Consider the following 19,251-nt stretch of genomic DNA (forward strand, 5'->3'; position numbering starts at 1 on the left):
GTCCTGGAGGAAGGACACAGTACACCTGGAAAAGCCACATGGGGAAGCCAAGGCAGGATGCACCAGAGAAGGGCATGACCCAGGGCACATGCCTTTATTAGGGTTCATGGACGAAGTGATTTGGGGTTCTCAAACTAAGCCAAGACTGGTCAATTGAAACAAAAAACAGCAAGGTTTTGGTAAGCTTTGCAGGGATGTGTCTCGGGGGTATTACAAGGTGAAGTCCCTCAGAGGCGGGGGACACTGTTGCTCACAGGGGCTGCTGGAGAAGTCCTATCAGGAACTTACATTCACTTGTGAGTTGTGACCTGCTGTCTAGTGTATGCACTAGTGGGAGGGGCCAGTGTCACTTCAAGGCAACTTGGGTACACAACATGGATTCTGAGGCAGCAATACGGTAGTTTAGCTAAACTCTCTACAGCACTACTGTATCACATTTATTGTTACCATTGAAGAGAGTACAATATATAAATTATGGGGAAAATAGCCTCACATTATTTGCACATTAAGGCCATGGGGAAAAGGGATTCTTACTGCTGTCATTCCACTGCTTCACCAAATACTGAATTGTCGATTACAACTGTGACTAAGGTGGAGGAGGTTAAAGTTGGTGGCACGATAACAAGTCATTAACTACACATCAGATTTAGTACATTAAAAAACATTTTGCCTTTATTATTAAAAATATTAAGTCCACACATAGTCTAAATAAAGCATGGCAAACTACCTGTGGGACCCATGGACAAAATACAGGTAACAAGTATTTAAGAAGCATTCTGATTCTTCTGATGTAACAATCTTAGAGCTCCGTTTTCCATGGGTTTGAAGACTGAGGTTCATTGTTTAGGAAATAGGGATGCACAATAATTATGCACTTATGGATGAGTTGTTTATACTCTCTCAGGTATCTCTGGAGACTTCTTTATTTTAAGTACATCAAATAATATTCAACGACTGCTATCTTTTGGCTACTACAAAGACGCATCAGGATTTTAATGAACTGCTACCTATTTTCCTTCAAGAACAATTGGTAAAATTAGTTAAAATTCAGAATGTTTCCTTCTTACATTAATGCAGAGAATGGTGCCCTGAAAACCTACTGCAGGGTGACTTATATCAATGTTCTAAGTCAACCAAACAGCATCTCCATTTAGATCTCTTCCTACATTGTGTATTACAGTGCCCTCAGCCTTCCAGGGAAAAGGATCTGAGTGAAACCCACCCAACATACAAGGGCTTTCAGATTTTCGAGGCAGCAACAATCAATCCATGATTAACACACACACTAGGTATAAAAATATAGTGTCAAGTGACTTTTATAGTGGATTCACATAAATATCTATTTCCTTATGGAAAAAGTCAAGTAATGTCAATATATACAAATACATTGAAAGTAACTACACCTGTCCAACATCCCTCCTTTTCTTAAGTTGAAAAATACTAACAAAAATGTTTTCTAAATTTTTTAACTTTTGCTTATTTTCTCTAAGCATTCTGATTTAAAGTAATATGTAGAGAGTGTTCTTGACTATTTTCTAATGTCAATTCTGTGATATTTCAGATTTGATTTTCGATGCACACTCTCCTACATTTTTTTAAATCTTTAAAGTTACTTTATAGCATGAATTCTGTGGGGTTTTCTAAAGTATTTTGGTCAAGTCTTTCATTGTACATTACAATGTAGAATTTCACCCCAGTAAGCATTCTCAGATATTGAGTGAAGCTGGAGGTCCACCAACAGGGTTCTCCAATTCTTCACTTTTAAGATTTCTGTCCATTATGAATTCGCATGTGTCGAGTAAGCTGTAAACGGTGAATAAAAGCTTTTCCACATTCTGTACATTTGTAGCGCCTCTCTCCAGTATGAATTCTTTCATGAAGACTAAGATGTGAACACCGGTTAAAGGCTTTGCCACATTGCTCACATTTGTAAGGTCTCTCTCCAGTATGAATTCTCACGTGTGTGGTAAGCTGTGAACGGTAAATAAAAGCTTTTCCACATTCTCTACATTTGTAAGGTTTCTCTCCACTATGAATTCTCTGATGTTGAGTAAGACATGAACTCCTAAAGAAGGCTTTACCACATTCTCTACATTGGTAAGGCTTCTCTCCACTATGGATTATCTCATGTCTAGTAAGATGTGAACGCCCATTAAAGGCTTTGCCACACTGTTCACATTTGTAAGGCTTCTCTCCTGTATGGATTCTCCCATGTACAGTAAGATGTGCACGCTGAGTAAAAGCTCTGCCACACTGTTCACATTTGTAAGGTTTCTCTGTAGTATGAATTCTCTCATGTCTAGTAAGATGTGAACGCCGAATAAAGGCTTTGCCACATTCTCTACACTTGTAAGTCTTCTCTTCAGCATGGATTTTCTTACATTTGTTTAGACTGGGTAATCGAATAAAGACTCTCCCACAGTGATTACATTTGTAAGATTCCTCCCAAGTATTAATACTCTCATGTTCAGTAAGATTTAAAGATCGGTTCAAAGATTTGTTACATTTACATTCGTTTGTCTTCTCTATAATATGACGGTTCTCATGTGTAAGATTTGAGCGTTGATCAAAGACACTCCCACATGTACAATGGTGCTCTGGATACTGAGTTCTCTGATGCTTATTAGGATTTGACCCTTCTCGAAAGTTTTTCCAAGAGTCACTGAATTGATAACTTTTCTCTCCATTACACGTACTCTGGTAATCATTGAAGACAGAAAGGACTTTAGTGAGGGCTCTAATTTCATTAAACATGTAAAGTTCCCAATTACACCATGATACCTATGGAACCATGATGCTTGTATACATACCCTCCCACGTTCAGGAAATGTACAGAATTTGGAACCAGTAGGGATTCTCTTTGGGTGAAAGAATAATGAATCCCTGGTTAAGGTATTTTTAGATTGAGGACATTTAAATTTCTATCTTCCATTTTTATATCTCTGGATTTAGAAATTTTGGCTCCATGTAATCCAATCTGACATTTTAAATGAGTCAAATGATTATCACACCATGCATTAGGGGACTTCCCAGATACTCCACATTTTCTTATACAGAATATGTATCTTTATAAAACTGTTTTCTGTCTTCACATTCAGAAACACATTATGCTGTAAAGGTACAGTGACAGTTTTTCCAAGACATCTTATATCTTTCATGTCTTTTAGCAACAGGGATTTTACTATGAGTAATGGTCCCAGTTTGGTTATGTCCATCATAATATCCCTTGGGCCTCCACACTCCCCCTGACATTCCCACTTTTTCACTAAGGGTAGCTACTCAAGGCCACACCTTCCATATCTTACCAGAAGCATTCTGTGGAATGAATCTTCTATGTCCGATTTTGGCAACAGGCCCTGGGTATCTTCCAAAGGCATAACTGCAAGGCACCAAATAAATTATTACTCTTTCTACAGTCAGGTAAATTGTACTGCACGAATTTAATACTGATTATAGGACTTCGGAAGATGGCATAAAAGCAAGCACCAAAACCTCACTCCTTTGTGGAGAGCACTGATAATTTCAGAAGGGAGTTAAGAGTTCACAACATACCCAGGAAAGTATAAAAAGAGAAACACTCACATCAAAGAGGGAAGAAAAGTTGCTTATATTTGCTGATAAGCTGCTAACCCTCCCTGGCACACCATGGCAATATTGTGAGAAACGCCAATTCCCAGTTTCTTCTCAGGAGGGAAATAGCTGAGCATGTTGTGTGTCCAATGGTGTCCCTTCATTGCAGCTGCCTGAGGGACTCGTTTATCCTCTGCATGACACCAAGTGCTAAGGGAATGGCAGTGCATTGTCAATGCATTATGGTGGCCACTAAGAAAAAAGGTGATTAATTGTTCAAAGACCACAAAGACTACAGTATTGAAGACAAACATCAAGAATAGAAAGATACCACTGCCTCTAAACAAGAAACGGAAAACATTTTAAAATGGAAAATTATGCACAAAAAACAGAGGATGCGGTCGTTCAGGTGGTTGGAGCACCGTGCTCCTAACAACAGAAGTTGCCGGTTGGATTCCCACATGGGCCAGTGAGCTGCGCCCTCTACAGCTAAGATTGTAAACAACAGCCCTCCCTGGAGCTGGGCTGCTGTGAGCAGCCAGCCAGAGGTTGGTATGAGCTGCCATGAGCTGCCATGCGCTGCTGTGTGCTGCCGTGGACTGGTGTGCTGTCACGAGTGGCCGGCAGCCAGAGTGAACAGCCAGCAGCCATCGTGAGCGGCCGGCAGTTGGCGAGAGCTGCTGTGAGCGGCCGACCGCCCACCGGTGACCGGTGACTGGTGACTGACAGCCTCAGCCGGGGGGAGCACAAGGCTCACAATACCAGCATGGGCCAGGGAGATGTCCTACACAACTAGCCTGAGAAACCACGGCTTGAAGCGGATTGGGGGGGTGGGGACGGGAGGCGGAAGAAGGGGGGGAAAACCAAAAACAAAGCGAACACACATCCCTAGAACCGGTTTAACAGGCCTCAGAATTTCAAGCACAGCTGCCTTTTACATGTGTCATCCTGTACAAAGCAAGTCCACAAAGTCAGGGATGGTGGCTGTTTCTTCCCCTAAAACTCAACAAAAGATCACAAGGCATACAAAGGAACAGAAAAACATGGTTCAATCAGACGAACAAACTAAATCTCCAGACACTGGCCCTAAGTGAACAGAGCTATTAATAACCTGACCAAGATTTCGAAATACACTCTCATAACTTTAAAATATTTTAAGTTACCCCCATGGTAACCACAATATAATAGCTATATCAGGCACACAAGCAAGTCACTGCCAAGAAAAATTCAAAGAAAGAAAATGGAACATAGTTGAGAGAGGAAAAATGGGACAAAGGAGCTACAAAAAGGGCAGAAAACAATCTAAAATGGTTATAGTAGTCCCTTCCTCTCATTAATTGGTTTAAATGAAAACATAAAACGCCCCCAATAAATAGACATAAGTTGGCTAAATGGATTAAAAAATAAAATCCAACACATGCTGCCTGTAAGAGACTTACATTACATGTGAGGACATAGGACATAACTAAAAGAATAGGAAAAGGTATTCCATACAAATGGTTACCAATAAAAAGCACGAGTGGCCAAACAAGCATTACAGAAATATACAGTAAGTGTCAAAACTGTTACAACAAAAGAACATTATATAATAAAAGGATCGATTCACTAAGACGCTATAACAATTATATTTATATAAAAATTGGTGCAGCAGAACACTATGGTGGTTCATCAAAACATTACAAACACAACTACCATGACCCAGCAATTCCACTTCCGGACATTTATCCAAGCAGTACCAAAACACTAATTTGCAAAGATATATGTAATCCTACATCCAATACAACCTTATTTACAGTAGACAATATGAAGTAGCAATCTATGTGTCCGTTGATAGATCAATGGATAAAGATGTGATAAATACACAAAATGGAATGTTATTCAGCCAAAAAAAAATAGAGAGGGAAATGCTGCCAGGGGCAAAATCATGGAAAGACCTACAGCATACTAAGTGAGATAAGTCAGACAGAGAAAGACTAATAGCATACAATTTCATTACTATGTATAATCTAAAAATTAAAAGCGAACAAACAAAACAAATCAGAAAGACTCACAGATACAGAAAATTCACTGATAGCTGCCAGAGAAGAGAGGGCCATAAAAAGGGTAAAAAGGTGAAGGGGGTTGAGAGGTATAAACATCTAGTTATGAAATGAGTAAGGCACGGATGTAATGTAGCAGAGGGAATATAGTCAGTGATATCGTGATACCTTTCTCAGGTGACAGATGAGTACTTGACTCGGGGTGGTGATCCCTTAAGATACGTAAATGAAGAATCACCATGTTGTACAACTGAAACTAATATAAAATTGCATGATCAACTATACTTTAATAACAGAAATAAACAAAAAAATAAATAAAATGGTTGACCACATTTTGGACCACAATGAAAATTTGAATATCTTTTTACTGTTTCAATTTTTGTAACAAAAACATATTTTATTTATTTATTTTTTAAGGCAGGCACAGCTCATCGTGGCCCATGCGGGAACCAAACTGGCAACCTTGGTGCTACCAGCACTACGCTCTAACCAACTGAGCTAACCAGCCACCTTTATTTTTTTATAATGCAAAAAACACCAAAATAATGGAAAATTTTTGAAAAAAAAAAAGGCCATCTTAGAAAGAGCTGTACAATTAAGAATGAATTAAAAAATTTCATTTGAGTTGACATAATATTGTCAAAAAATTTATATGCAAACTCTTCTCTATCAACACGTGTTTATTCCAAGAAAGAGCCCACAGCTGGAATTGGAATTTAAATGTGATTAAATATAAAGTAAACTTGATTTCATACACTTCAGATTTTTATCAAGGGAAATTTTAACCAAGTTTTTGTTTTTGCAATCCGTAATATCAAGTTCTGAACTCCCACGTTTGAAACCAAATATTACAGAGCAAAAACAAACAAGTCATCCTCATCAAGAGTACAAAAGGAGAAGCCACAAACTGGGAAAGAATATTTGTGAAAGAAATACCTGTAAAGGTCTACTATGTGAAACACACAAAGAAGTCTTCATATTGATGGATAACTACCAACCCGATTAAAAAATGGACCAATGCCCTAAACAGACACCACACTAGACAAGATATACAGAAGGCAAAATAATATATAAAAAGATGCTCCACATCATACGTCACCAGGAAAATACACATGAAAACAACAAGAATTAAACACACAGCAAATTAAACACCATACACACCTATTAGGAGGGGCCAGAACCCAGAACATGGACAACATCAAGTGCTGGTGAGGACGTGGAGCAGCAGGAACTCTCACTCACTGCGGGTGGGAACGCAAAATGCTGCAGTGTCTGGGGTACAGTTTGGTGGTTTGTACAAAGCTACACATCCTCTCACCATATGATCACGCAATTGTGCTCCTCCCTCAGTAGTCACCCACAGAGTTGAAAACGTTTATCCACCCAATAGCCTGCACGTACACATTCACTGTAGCTTTATTCATAATTCTAAAACTAGGAAGCAACCAAAATGTCTGTAAAGAGGGGAATGGATGAGTGAACGTGGTACATACCAACAACGGAATATTATTCAGTGCTACAGAGAAAGAAGCTATCAACCTTTGAAAAGATGTGGAGGAAACTTAGATACATAGTAAGTGAAAGAAACCAATCTGAAGAGGCCACATAATGTATGATTCCAGCTATGACATTCTAGAAAAAGAAAAATGACAGTAAATTCTAGAAAAAGAAATTCTAGAAATTTCTTGACATTCTAGAAAAAGAAAAATGACAGTAAAAAGATCACTGATGGCCGGGGTTTAGGGGAGGGAGAGATGAACAGGCAGAGCACAGAGAATATTCAGGGCTATGACACTACTCTGTATGACACATGTCATCATAAATGTGTCCACATGCTCAGAATGGATAGCCACACAGTGAACCCCACGGTGAACTATGAACTCTGGGTGACAACGATGTGTCAATATAGCCTCATCTCTGTAATAACTGTGCCGCTAGGGGGAGGAGGTGACGAGGATAAGAGGAAGGCTGCGCATGTGGGAATTCTCTGTAACTTCTACTCAATTTTGCTGTGAATCTAAAACTGCTCTTAACATAAAGGTCATACTCAGACTTCTGCTTCTCTGAACTATCAGATGTCAGTTTCATATGTTTCTAGGATTGTTATGCCTATACAAACATAAACGTTTGTACCCGCTACTTAAAAAAACACAATGACATATCACCTCACATCAATTAAGCAGACCACTAACAAAGAAGCACAAAATTTCAAGTGTTAGCAAAAATGTACAGAAATTGGACACTATTAATGGTTGGATAAAATATATCAATTGGTGCAAACAGTATGAAAAACAATATGAAGGTCTCTCAAAAGATTGAAAATAGAACTGTGCTATGATGCAGCCATTCCGGTTCTGGACACATTTCCAACATACTTCAAAGGAGGCTCTGCAAGAGCCGTGTGCACACACATGCACACTGTAGCATTGTTCACAAAAGCCTGTAATAGCTGGAAGCAATGCCACTGGCCATCGATAGATAGATGAACGGGGGAAGAAAATGTAGCATATACATACAATGGAATATTCAGCCTTCAAAAAGAAACAGATGCTCTCACCTGACACAGCGCAGACAAACCTTGAGGACATTTACATAAAGCTCATGAATCACAAAGACACAGATACTATAAGGGTCCACCTCTGTGAGTCACCTAATACAGTCCTCCTCACAGAACAAAAGGAAGGGTAGTAGCCAGGGGCTTGGGGTGAAGGGAAATGACGAAGTGGTTGTATAATAGGTACTCGCTCAGTTTTGCAAGATGGAAATTTCCAGAGATCAATTGCACAACAATGTGAATATACTTAACACGTCTGCACTGTAGAGGGTAGAATTTTAGTCACAGGACTTTATCAAAATAGAAAATGAAAAATAATATCTAAAACAGATACGATTATAAAACATTTCAAAAATTATCTGGACTTCAGAAAAGTGGTTCTCTCCCACAGAGAACACAAAATCATCAGTAAATAGATGTGAAATGAAGACTATTACCACAGCTACTTAACTACGCAGGATAAGAAAAGTACTGACCACTAACAAAAAATATAAATAAATAAACAAGATGAGTCACGCATGAAGTCTGGGTAAAATGATACAGACAACAACGCACATGTTAACATAAACAGACATGCCTGATCGGTATGTGAACCAAACCACCCACTGCCTTACACGGACTGAGGTGAAAACTGTCATTGACATTCGAAGTATCTAAGTAACAACCAAGAATGTAAGTAACTAAATTTGAGGAAACTACCATAAAAAAAAGCATTGTTATGGAATTGTAAAATGAGAATAAGAGACAATGTATCCAGAACTGTGAACACTACACAGATGTACTACTGAAAAGAATCCTTCTGTAGAAGTCAGCTTCCACCATGAGTGTGGCCCCATGAACAGCAAGCATTCTGAATCATTGGAATACGTGTTGTAGGGCAGGAAAATTTCACAGACAATGTATTAGAATCATTCATCAATAGCTCTAACAAAAAATTTAATAAATAAGCATGTAAATAATATCAGAAAAATTAATAAGATCATAAATACATTGCTACCATTCTTACAGGAAATATACAGGCTGTAATCTATCAAACAGAGAACAACAAAAAACCATTTCTAAAGAAAGAAACAAGAAAAAAGTAAAATATCACAGAATGAGTGATGTATAAAATCAACATTTGAGATTACAGTACACCATCTTTGATAGACATGCTGAGGAAGGCAGATAACAAACCTCATGATTACTTTCCACCTGAAGTAAACTGAAATTGAGGAAGCAAACATTTCCTGAAATATGGGAACCTAGTAACTCTACAACTCACTTCTTACCAAAGGAGTTCATTCGAGCACGTTATATCAGCACTGCTACAACTAAAACCACTAATCTGACAAAAATCTAATCAGAAAGTGAAAACATACAAAACAGGCCCAGGCAGCTTTGGACTCAACAAGACAGAGTTATAACATGACAGTCATTAAGAAATCAGGGAACAATGGTGACCTTCCTACATGGTGGGCAATGTTCTAAACTCCCCTAAGGCATGAATTCATTTAACAATTCTGTGAGGTAAACATATACATTAAACTATTCTAACATAAAGGAATTTGGGACTACAGACTCGAAATTTCTAATATTAGTTCACACAAAGCAAAAGGACATTTTGAAATGAAACCAAGATTGACAGTATCTCACTTTAGGGAGGTCCCTTGTACTGAGATGAAATTACTAGGTCTGAACTTTGTAGGGTCATGTTTGAAGCCTCCTTAGGATTAGAAATTATAAAGCAGAAAATGTGTGACAGCTGTCGCCAGTGCCCCTGGGATTTCTGACCCAAATTCCAGGACCTCCACCACTTCCTTCACAAACTCCTTACATGAGGCAAGAACAGAACTTTAAAAATGGCCTCAGGGAGAATTCTTCAGCAGAGAGCACAGATTTTCCCCGGCCCCTGAGGCAATGGAACAATAGCCACACCAGGGCGGCCCCCAAGGTCCAGGGGGAGGACGTTGGCCCTCACTGCAGTGGGACCCAGATCATTGAGCAGGAGGACCGTCCCTAGAGGATGTGGAGCACAGGATGAGTTGGACAGGACTGTCCCTCTGTGACAGCTACAGAAAGAAACTTGGACTTCTCACATTCTTTCCACTGAAGGGGAGCTTCACAAATGACATCTTAAGATTTGGCTTCCTCTGGGACCTTGGGCCCTCTCACCTGTGTCATCTGCCTCCTTCATTCCCACCTACCTGGGTGGATGGACACTGTCTTTTTTCGCTTCACATCCCAGGCGTCCTTCATTCTCTCCAAAAAGATGACCAGGTCTGGTTTAGAGACAGCAAGACCTGTTTATTAGAAAAAGGAACATGAGTTTTGATGGAGATTCTCCAATTTCCAATCCAGTATGTGCTCAGCTGAGAAGAAAGGACATTGCAGAAAATTAGAATATTCTAAAAAGGATTCCCCCAAAACACTCTTTTCTGACAGCACCTTTACTAGACAACTTGGAATATTTTCAGATCCTGAGTTCCACTCCAAGGGCATCATGAAGACTTCTTTTCTACACCAGCAAACCCCAGTTTGTTCCTCAGAGCCGGGATCTGAAACTCTATCACACAAAGCAGAAGCTCCCAGGAGACGCTGTACCGATGAAGGAAACACAACCCTGTGGTGGGGTAGGAGTTCTGGAAGGAAGTCACCCTCACCCAGGGAGCACAGGTTCCTGTAGTTCTCCAGCATGACGTCCGTGTACAGTTTCCGCTCAGCTGGGTGCAGACATTCCCACTCCTCCTGAGAGAAATCTACGGCCACATCCCTGAATGTCAACCGTCCCTGAAACAAAAGACACATTTACCACATGGATTGGAACCACATGGCCACAGGCAAGGTCATAATGTGACTCAATATGAGAACAGAGTTAAGAGAACTGGTTTTGACCTAGGAGAGTGTCCGGAATTAAACAGTAAGGTCACTGACAGTAATATTCTGTAATATATGTTCTAACACTGAGAAAGGAGGATGACATATGATCCACAAACAAGTGGAGAGACTTTTCTTTTCCGGAAGATAAATTTTCAGGCATCAACACATGCATATGGATTTTTGAGTGTTATACTTCTATCATACAGGATACACTGTGTACATTTCTTGGCTGGAAATGTCATGGTGAGTTAGAAATGCGAAATACTTCTCAAATTTCATGTGGACAACAAGGAACTGGACTGTTGTAAAAATGCCGATTCTGACTGAGGAGTTCTAGGTTGGGGCCTGAGTTTCCACATTTAACAAACTCAGTTTTAACTAGTGATGCCAATGTCTCTGGTCCATGTGTCACACTGTTAAATAGCACAGAGGAAGGAAACAGGGAAAAATTCATACATAACTGAACTGACAAGAGTTTTATGGAATTTACACTTTTCATAGAAGCATAGCAACACAGTCCTTTTGGAAAACTACTGTATACTACAGAGTGTTCTGTTTTTTATATATTAATTCATAATGTACATAAGTAATCTGAGAACAGTATTATTGTTCCTCTTCTATGAGAATATTTTCTGAAGCATCCAGTAAATGGTAGAGCTTGAGTTTTACTCCAAACTGTCTATAGAATATACCAAAAAAGAACAGAAACCAATATGCACAGACAAATCTCATGAACGTTCATAGCAGTTCCATAACTCTGCAGGAGAGAAACACCTTAAGCAAGTAAGAAGAAAGAATAGCTCAAATAGTATTAACATTTTATGGACACAGACATATGGGGACTGTGTGCACATCAAAAGTGACAGAGAAGGAAATTTTCACGTCACTGAAATAACAATGATTTTCAATTCTGTAAATCATTTTCAATTCCTTTTTTTGTGGATGATACTCTGTATTTTATAAACTTAATAGGGAGAGAACACACAATAACAAAAGTTAGAGCTGCTATTTCTTTGAAAAAAATTGCGTGTCACTTGTGCTGAGCTATACATTAAAATTTCCCACACTTCAACACCTTAATAATATGATTCTTGTAAACTTTCTTGAAAACACAAAAAGTGACGAAGTAGAGAATGTCTGTGACCTGAGTGTGGAATATAATTAAAATTGACAGAAACAAGGCCTGATTGAAGCCTCCACTCCAAAGGCAATTATCTCTAGTAAAGAAAGCTGAGGGCCTTCATTTTCCAAAGCAGAGAAACTAAGAAAAAAGGGAGTTTTCAGAAGAAATGTGATGGTTTTTGCACATCTCTCTATAAATCCATCCCAACCATTATTAATGATAAAGGAAAAAATGTTAACTTTATAGTGAAGACAGGACCTCAACCAAGTGAAAATCAGGTGGAAGGAACAAATGGGTATCAACTGACCAAGGCACACGGAAGGGCACACCATCACTGCTGTGACGTTACCGGCACAAATGAACAAATAAGGAAATCATAATCTGAATCTGATCATAAAAACATTAGTTTTATGGAAATTTCAATGCACTTATAGGTCCCCAGTTCTGAGACTCTAATAGTGTATTTAAATAGTAAGTCAATATTACCGATCTAGCGAGCAAGTCTTTTACAATTACTCTTCCTATTTCAGAACTTTCCAGGCTATTCTGTGCACTGAGGCATCCTGGGTGCTCATGCACATTCTTACCCCTGTTCTACAGCGCTGACGCTGCAGTCACAGGACACACACCTACACCTCCCTTCAGGACATCAAGCCTCTGACCCCACCCAATAGGGACCTTGGACACAACCCCTTTCCCAGGTGGATTTTATCAGTAGTTGAGGGACAGTAATCATGGTGAGAATTCCTCATCTCCTCAGGGAGCCTTAATGGACCGAACGCAGAGAAGGCTCTGGAAGAAAAGGGCAGAGTGCTCTACAGAGCTGACCTTGACTCTCATGAGAAGAAAAATAAAAAGTAAGTAGTTGAAAAGAAACTCGCTAGGCAGGAATGTCAGAAGTAGAGAGTTAAATGTGGCAAGTTCTAAAACCACAGATTTTAGGAGGAAAAGCTCACACAGCCTCGGCCCCGGGACGGAACGCTTACCTGAGAAGCAGCCATTTCGTCCTCGTCCTCCTCCTGCTCTGGGTTGTTCCCTCAGGTGACGTTCTGGGGAGGAATCACTCCTCCATCTTGAGAATGTGCCTTCCAGAATGTCGGTACAGCCCCTAGCCCCACCTCCATCTGCTTGCCCCAAATTGAGGGCTTGAAATGCTGATAAGGTCACCCTCTCCTGTCCTTTGGCTCAGGACACAGTCAGGAACCATGAGCACCTAAAATGAAGACAGAACTGTGAGTGTTTTTTCCTTCCTGTCTTCACGTGTCCTCCCCTCACACAGGCGCCCACCCATTCCCATACCAATGAGAATGTGGGCTGCTCTCCTGGCCCCCAAAACCCAACACAGCACCCCATTACCTCCCCTGTCCAAAGCCTGCTCTCAACTCTCAGAACTGTGTCCAGGAGCCCCCAGCTAATCCCTGGCCTCCCCTTAGAGTCGCATGAACACCTCACTAATACAATGATGCTCCACCCAGACCATGTGTCCAACTCCCCGGAGGATGGCGCAGGTCACATCACTCCTTAAAATTCCCATGTGACACAGGAGGAACCAGAATGAGAAGTTTCAGCTTCAATGACCGTGCAGGTCCCTGGGGGATCAGGGCCCACTTTAAGGAATTACAGTTCTGCAGGTCTGCAGGGGGTCAATGAAATGGCATCTCTAAGTCTCCCTGGGGTGCCTACTTGCCACCCAAACCTGTTTCCTGTCACACTGGGCTACAGATCCCAGACTGCACAAATGGAGCTCTGGGGAGTGTGAGGGACTGCGGCAGGAACTTCTAGGATTGGCTCCCCAGGTGGATTTTCTTCCTCTTTTCCATGAAATCACAGAGAATCACCTAAGAGCTATAAAATGATGAACATGCATTTGGTGCTGAAAACTTGTAAAAGAGGGTTAGTTGTGGAAATACATAGATCACATGACTTCACCATGCATAGATGAGCTCTGTGGGAACCGAGTTTCAGGTCCATCTGGTCATCCTTCTACATTTTCAGAGAATGAACAAGAAGGACTTGAGAGGACAGCTCACTAATTTAACAAAAACACTTTAAAGGAAGACAAAAGCTGCTGAATATCCGACTAACTCACCAAACTAGGTTCAACACAAACATCCTCACCAAATGCACACTGAAGTGCCTTAATGTAAGTAATAAGTACCAATGGATGTTTCAACATGATGAAGAGTAGAAAGAATGCAGGGTTCATTATCTAAACTAGACACTATGTTATTAGAAGGGAAATCGATCTGACTTTTTTTTTTTTAACTGTAATGACTTCTAGGGTCAAAGTTTTTAAAAAAAATGAGACTACAACATATTTAGGAAAGAATGACAAGAGCTGGTAATGAGATGTCACCAAAGCTTATTTTGACAGTTAATGACTACTTAGAAAAAAGCAGATTCAGCAGACTGATATTTAATTCAATGTGCTTTTCAAAGAAAAACAATGAATCAAATGTAAAAGAACTAGAAAGTAAAAAATTCCATGTAAAAGAATACACAATGCTTTTAATATTCCTTGAAGAAGCATCATGTGATGACAGACTCAGTCATTTCTTGTCCCAGGTCACGTCCCTTATGCCATCCCAGCAAATGAGAAGGGACCCATGACTGACTGACACAGGTCTCTCCTCACTGGCTGCGCGAGGGTTGCACATGGAAGCCACGGGGTGATTAATTATTAAACGCACAAGCATTAGAAACTAGAGTTTTATAATTCTCATTCTCATCTGTGTGACTGAAAATGCAGCACGTGTAAAATTAAATCCATTATAAAGCCAGAAATCAATATATCACGACTTGATCACCCATATCCCACCAGCTCACACAGCATCCAGGTGGGGGCTCCCCTTCTTCCTCTGCTACTAGGTATTCCTGCCTATGGTCTGTGTGTCCCTCTCCACCCGCATTCTCTCCACCGCTGTCCTCTCCTGCCTCCTCTCTCCTCTCCTGATTTCTCTCCTCTCTATTCCCTTCCCTGTCCCTGTTCCTTGAGACTCTTGAAACCCATTTCACCCTCAGTTGCTCCTTCTAATCTGTTCCCCATCTCCGCGTATTTCTGCCTCTTTCTCCCCGACCATGTGCCCCTCCTCTTCCCCTGTAACACTGTCTGTCCTGTTACACCCCTGTGCGGGGACTCACTGACACCCCCAGCTTAGCTCTCAGTGAGGCTACTTGCTGTGCTGTCAGCCCCCAACCCCTTTCTATTCCTACTCTCGGCTCCCCTAACTCTTCTCCTAACCCCTCTCTCCTCTAAAGTGCCTTGTCCCTTGTTGCCCCCACTGCTGCTAACCGGGGGCCCCTCTCCCTTTAGGTTCCCCTTCATCTCTCTGGAGCTCCCCCTTCCCTCTGTATTGCTCCATTTTCTTTTTTCTCTGGCTACTTCCCCGAGTCACTCGTTCTGTCTCACCGTCGCTTTACAACTCCCTCCCACGTGCTCTGTTCTGCCTCCTTTACCGACCCCGCACTGATCGTTCAGATCGTTCAGCCCTCTCGCCTGTGGACTCATCTCATTCTGCCTCCTTCTCGGGACCCCCTCACACCCTCGTTCTGCCGCTTTCCTGGCCGGCCCTTCACAGTCACCGCTCACACAAAGCCCCTCCCCGCGTGAGGGGGTGACCTGGTGACACCCCGCGGTGTTCCCTCCTAAATCCCACCCCCCTGAACAGTGTCCTTTTCCTGGGATTCGGGCCTCTTATTAAACTGGGGTGAGGGGGGTTGTAGGCGGCGGAGAGGGTCTGCCGAACCCCAGCCCAGGGAGGAGGCGGGGCTCCAGGGGCCGCGTGGCGGGGCTGGGGGAGGGGCGCCAACGGCTGGACTCCATCTCCCGAGTCCATCTCGGGAGTTCACACCGCGCGTGGAGGGCCGCCCGGTGGAGGGTTTTAAGCAGGAAAGCAACGCGGCAGGCGGGGTCTAAGGGCCCGAAGGCGGAGAGACCACAGGGGGAACGGCCTCAGTTTACCCGGAAACCCCCGCGGAGCCTCCACCGGGCAGCGAAAAGGTCTGGGATCGGGACGTCTCCCCAGGACGCCGGACTCACCGCTGTGTGGGGCGCTGGTGCGGGGACTTCAACGTCCTAGTGACCCCCAGGCGTCACGTGTGCGGGACCGTGGACTGAGACGCTCAGGTTCAAACTACGAAAACAGAAAGTCACGGCGCCAACCCGACGTTCTCTCTGCTATAGCCGCTTCCGGGTCTGCAACAAACTCCGCGGTGACGCTGCCGGAGAACCTGGGCCGCAGGCGCGGCCTGTGAGAAGCCCTAAGGTTTCGGGCGGGGCGGGAATTGTGGCCTGTAAGGGGCGGGGCCCACGGGAGGGCGGGGCGGGGCCCACGGGAGGGCGGGGCGGGGCGCGGCGGAGCTTTCCTACGCTTCGCTCTCATTGGTTATAGACTATAGTGGTTCGTTAGCTTTGTAATTTAGATAAGATCTTTCCCACCCACTTTGTCTTTAAGATTTCTGCTAGATGTATGTTTACTGATCTTTAGTAATGCTTGACTCTCGGTTTAATATGTAGCAGAATTCATTATATTTTAAGATCTCCCCGGGTATGAATTTCTGACGATTAGTAAAAATTCATGGTGCCTAAAGACCTTCCAAGTTAATTATGTTTGCAAGTTTTTCTCTAATATGTATACCTGTGATATTTGGTTATAAATGAAGAATGGATCAAAACTTTCCCATCTTTATTATAAATGTTGGTTTTGATACTGAGAAGGATCCTTTCCAATTGTGAAAACTAATGAACTATTTCGACAGATTTTTTTACTTGATTGGAGTTATAATATGCAACCTCAGTTTACCCTGATTTAAATCCAATCCTTTTATCAAACCATTTCATGCATTTTTTTCCTGAACATGTTGTTGTTGTTGTTGTTTTAATAGAATGTTTGGAATAGATTTGGGGATCTTTCAAAAGTAGATTATAGAGATTATATGGTATTATGTAATATTGCCAACCAGCCATGTTGGCATGAAAGAGATTTCAACTTGGACTGCCATATTCACAAGCAAATAAATATATGGCTGGTGGAACTTTTCATCAAACTCAAAACAGTTGGGGAAAAGCCAGTTATAGATGAAAGTCAAGAATTCTCATCTTGTTTATGGGGAAGTTTGTTGCTTGTAAAATTTACAAGGGAGTGAAATGAACATATTCATGTGGAGACAGAGAATTTCCTCAATCAATATAAAAATTTGACATGTCTTCTTGTAATATCATTATAAAACACATGCCAACTCTTAGATTATTAAAAATGTCAAAATAATTGAAGACTTCAAAAATTTGAAAAAAACAGAAATTAGTTTAACTTGGTGAATTAAACTTTATGTCATGAAAACAGAGACTATACATTTGTAAGCACACATAAAACATAATATTTACCTCTATGAAACTTACAAATCTGGATTTAGTTAAGGAGAGACTTTATAGCGAATATTATTATTCTAGAGAGAATCCTCTGAGTACAAGATCTACAAGGGTCTCACAACGCAGACAGAAAAGGGCTTTTCTTTTATAGGGAGGGATCAACAAGGCTAGAAAGAATAAATGAAACAAAATATAAAGAGAACCAAAGATATAAAAAACAAGCTGATGGTTGCAAATCATGAATGGGGTGGGGAATGGGAATAAGAAAATAAAATTGAAAAACAAAAAATGTATTATAAGAAAAGAGGAAATGAAATCTTTAAACACAGTAACATGATTGTTCGTGGAGGTGGTGGGGTATTCTAGATCCTCATCATGATTGAAAGTTAAAATTACAGAACTGTCAGGAAAATATGTAATTCAATGATATGTTAAAATGTTAAAGGTAGTATCAAAGAAAAATCCAAACAACAAAAAAAATCGGGGAAAAATTATGCAAAATAAAAACATGGAAAAAAGATAAGTCATATGTACACTATTCAAAATAAAATAGTTATATTAAGATCAAAGTAGATTAGAGGACAAATACTATGGCCAGAGATAATGAATTCTATTTCACAATCATAAAGGAATAAATTCATCACAAGGACATGACAGTCATGAACCATGCACCAAGCAACAGAACTTGCAGACCCCCGAAAAAATTCACTGGGCTTTGGGGGGGCGGGATGGCTCAGTTGGTTAGAGTGTGAGCTCTCAACAAGGTTGCCGGTTCAATTCCCGCATGGGATGGTGGGCTGTGCCCCCTGCAACTAAAGATTGAAAACAGCCACTGGACTTGGAGCTGAGCTGCGTCCTCCACAACTAGACTGAAGGACAACGACTAGGAGCTGATGGGCCCTGGAGAAACATACTGTTCCCCAATATTCTCCAATAAAATAAAAATAAAAAGTTTCTTTCTTAAAAAAAAAAATTCACTTGGCTGTAATGAGAAAATATGCAATCCACACTAATGTTCAGAGATTCCCATGCCCCCTCTCTCCATAATACATAGATCAATTAGGAAAAAAATAAGTACCTACAAGATTCTAACAATTATATTGATAATAAATCGATGAAATTGACATTTATAGAACTATGAGATAACATAGTCTATGCCCCTGGGTCCTGGCACAGAGCTCCTGAAACCCTTGTGATTTCCTAAGGGATGAGAGCACTAGGGGCATCTTTTGTTCTATTGAGGCAACTCAGGGTCAGCCCTTCCTTGGGGACTGGTCACCAGAAAGACCACGCCATGATTAAAAGCATGGGTTTTTCAGCCCCACCTTCACACCCCAGAAAGAAAGGGGCTAGAAATTAATTTACGATTTGTTCATACCTACACAAGGAAGCTGCCATAAAATCCCAAAAGTTGGCGGTTCGAAGACTTCCAGGAGGGTAAACACATCCACACCCAGAGGGTGATGCACTCCTATTCCACGGGTACATAAACTCCTGTGCTGGGGACCCTCCCAGACCTGGCCTTATGTATCTCTTCATCTGACTGTCCATCTGTATTATCACAACCTTTAATAAACTGGATATCTGTGAGCCTATTTAACATATTAATTGAACCCAAGGAGAGAGCTGTTGAAACCTCCCATCTATAGCAATTTGGTCAGAAGCACTGGTAATGATCTGATTATCGACTCACATCTGTGTTAGAGGCAGGAGGGTCAGTCTATGGGACTGAGCCCTT

The 19,251-nt window shown here is 41.3% G+C and overlaps 1 protein-coding gene across 1 annotated transcript; it reads right to left on the bottom strand.

Moving 5' to 3' along the window:
* Positions 1-221: 221 nt before the first annotated feature.
* LOC117034677 (zinc finger protein 695-like) lies at positions 222-16,413 on the bottom strand. Its single transcript, XM_033127919.1, has 6 exons — positions 16,185-16,413; positions 13,132-13,358; positions 10,806-10,932; positions 10,350-10,445; positions 3,306-3,379; positions 222-2,697 (listed from the first exon to the last, which is right to left on the bottom strand). Exons 2-6 carry the CDS (start codon positions 13,144-13,146, stop codon positions 1,762-1,764), a joined length of 1,248 nt encoding a protein of 415 aa, XP_032983810.1. The 5' UTR covers positions 13,147-13,358; positions 16,185-16,413; the 3' UTR covers positions 222-1,761.
* Between the last annotated feature and the right edge of the window lie 2,838 nt (positions 16,414-19,251).

The sequence above is a fragment of the Rhinolophus ferrumequinum genome, chromosome 15, assembly GCF_004115265.2.
Source record: "Rhinolophus ferrumequinum isolate MPI-CBG mRhiFer1 chromosome 15, mRhiFer1_v1.p, whole genome shotgun sequence".
Taxonomy (NCBI): Eukaryota; Metazoa; Chordata; class Mammalia; order Chiroptera; family Rhinolophidae; genus Rhinolophus; species Rhinolophus ferrumequinum.

Coding starts and splice junctions, on each gene's coding strand:
- LOC117034677 (XM_033127919.1), bottom strand. Junction 10,446..10,805: donor CAGGAACCTGTGCTCCCTGG/GTGAGGGTGACT, acceptor TCTAATAAACAG/GTCTTGCTGTCTCTAAACCA. Junction 3,380..10,349: donor GACAGTGTCCATCCACCCAG/GTAGGTGGGAAT, acceptor GGTGCCTTGCAG/TTATGCCTTTGGAAGATACC.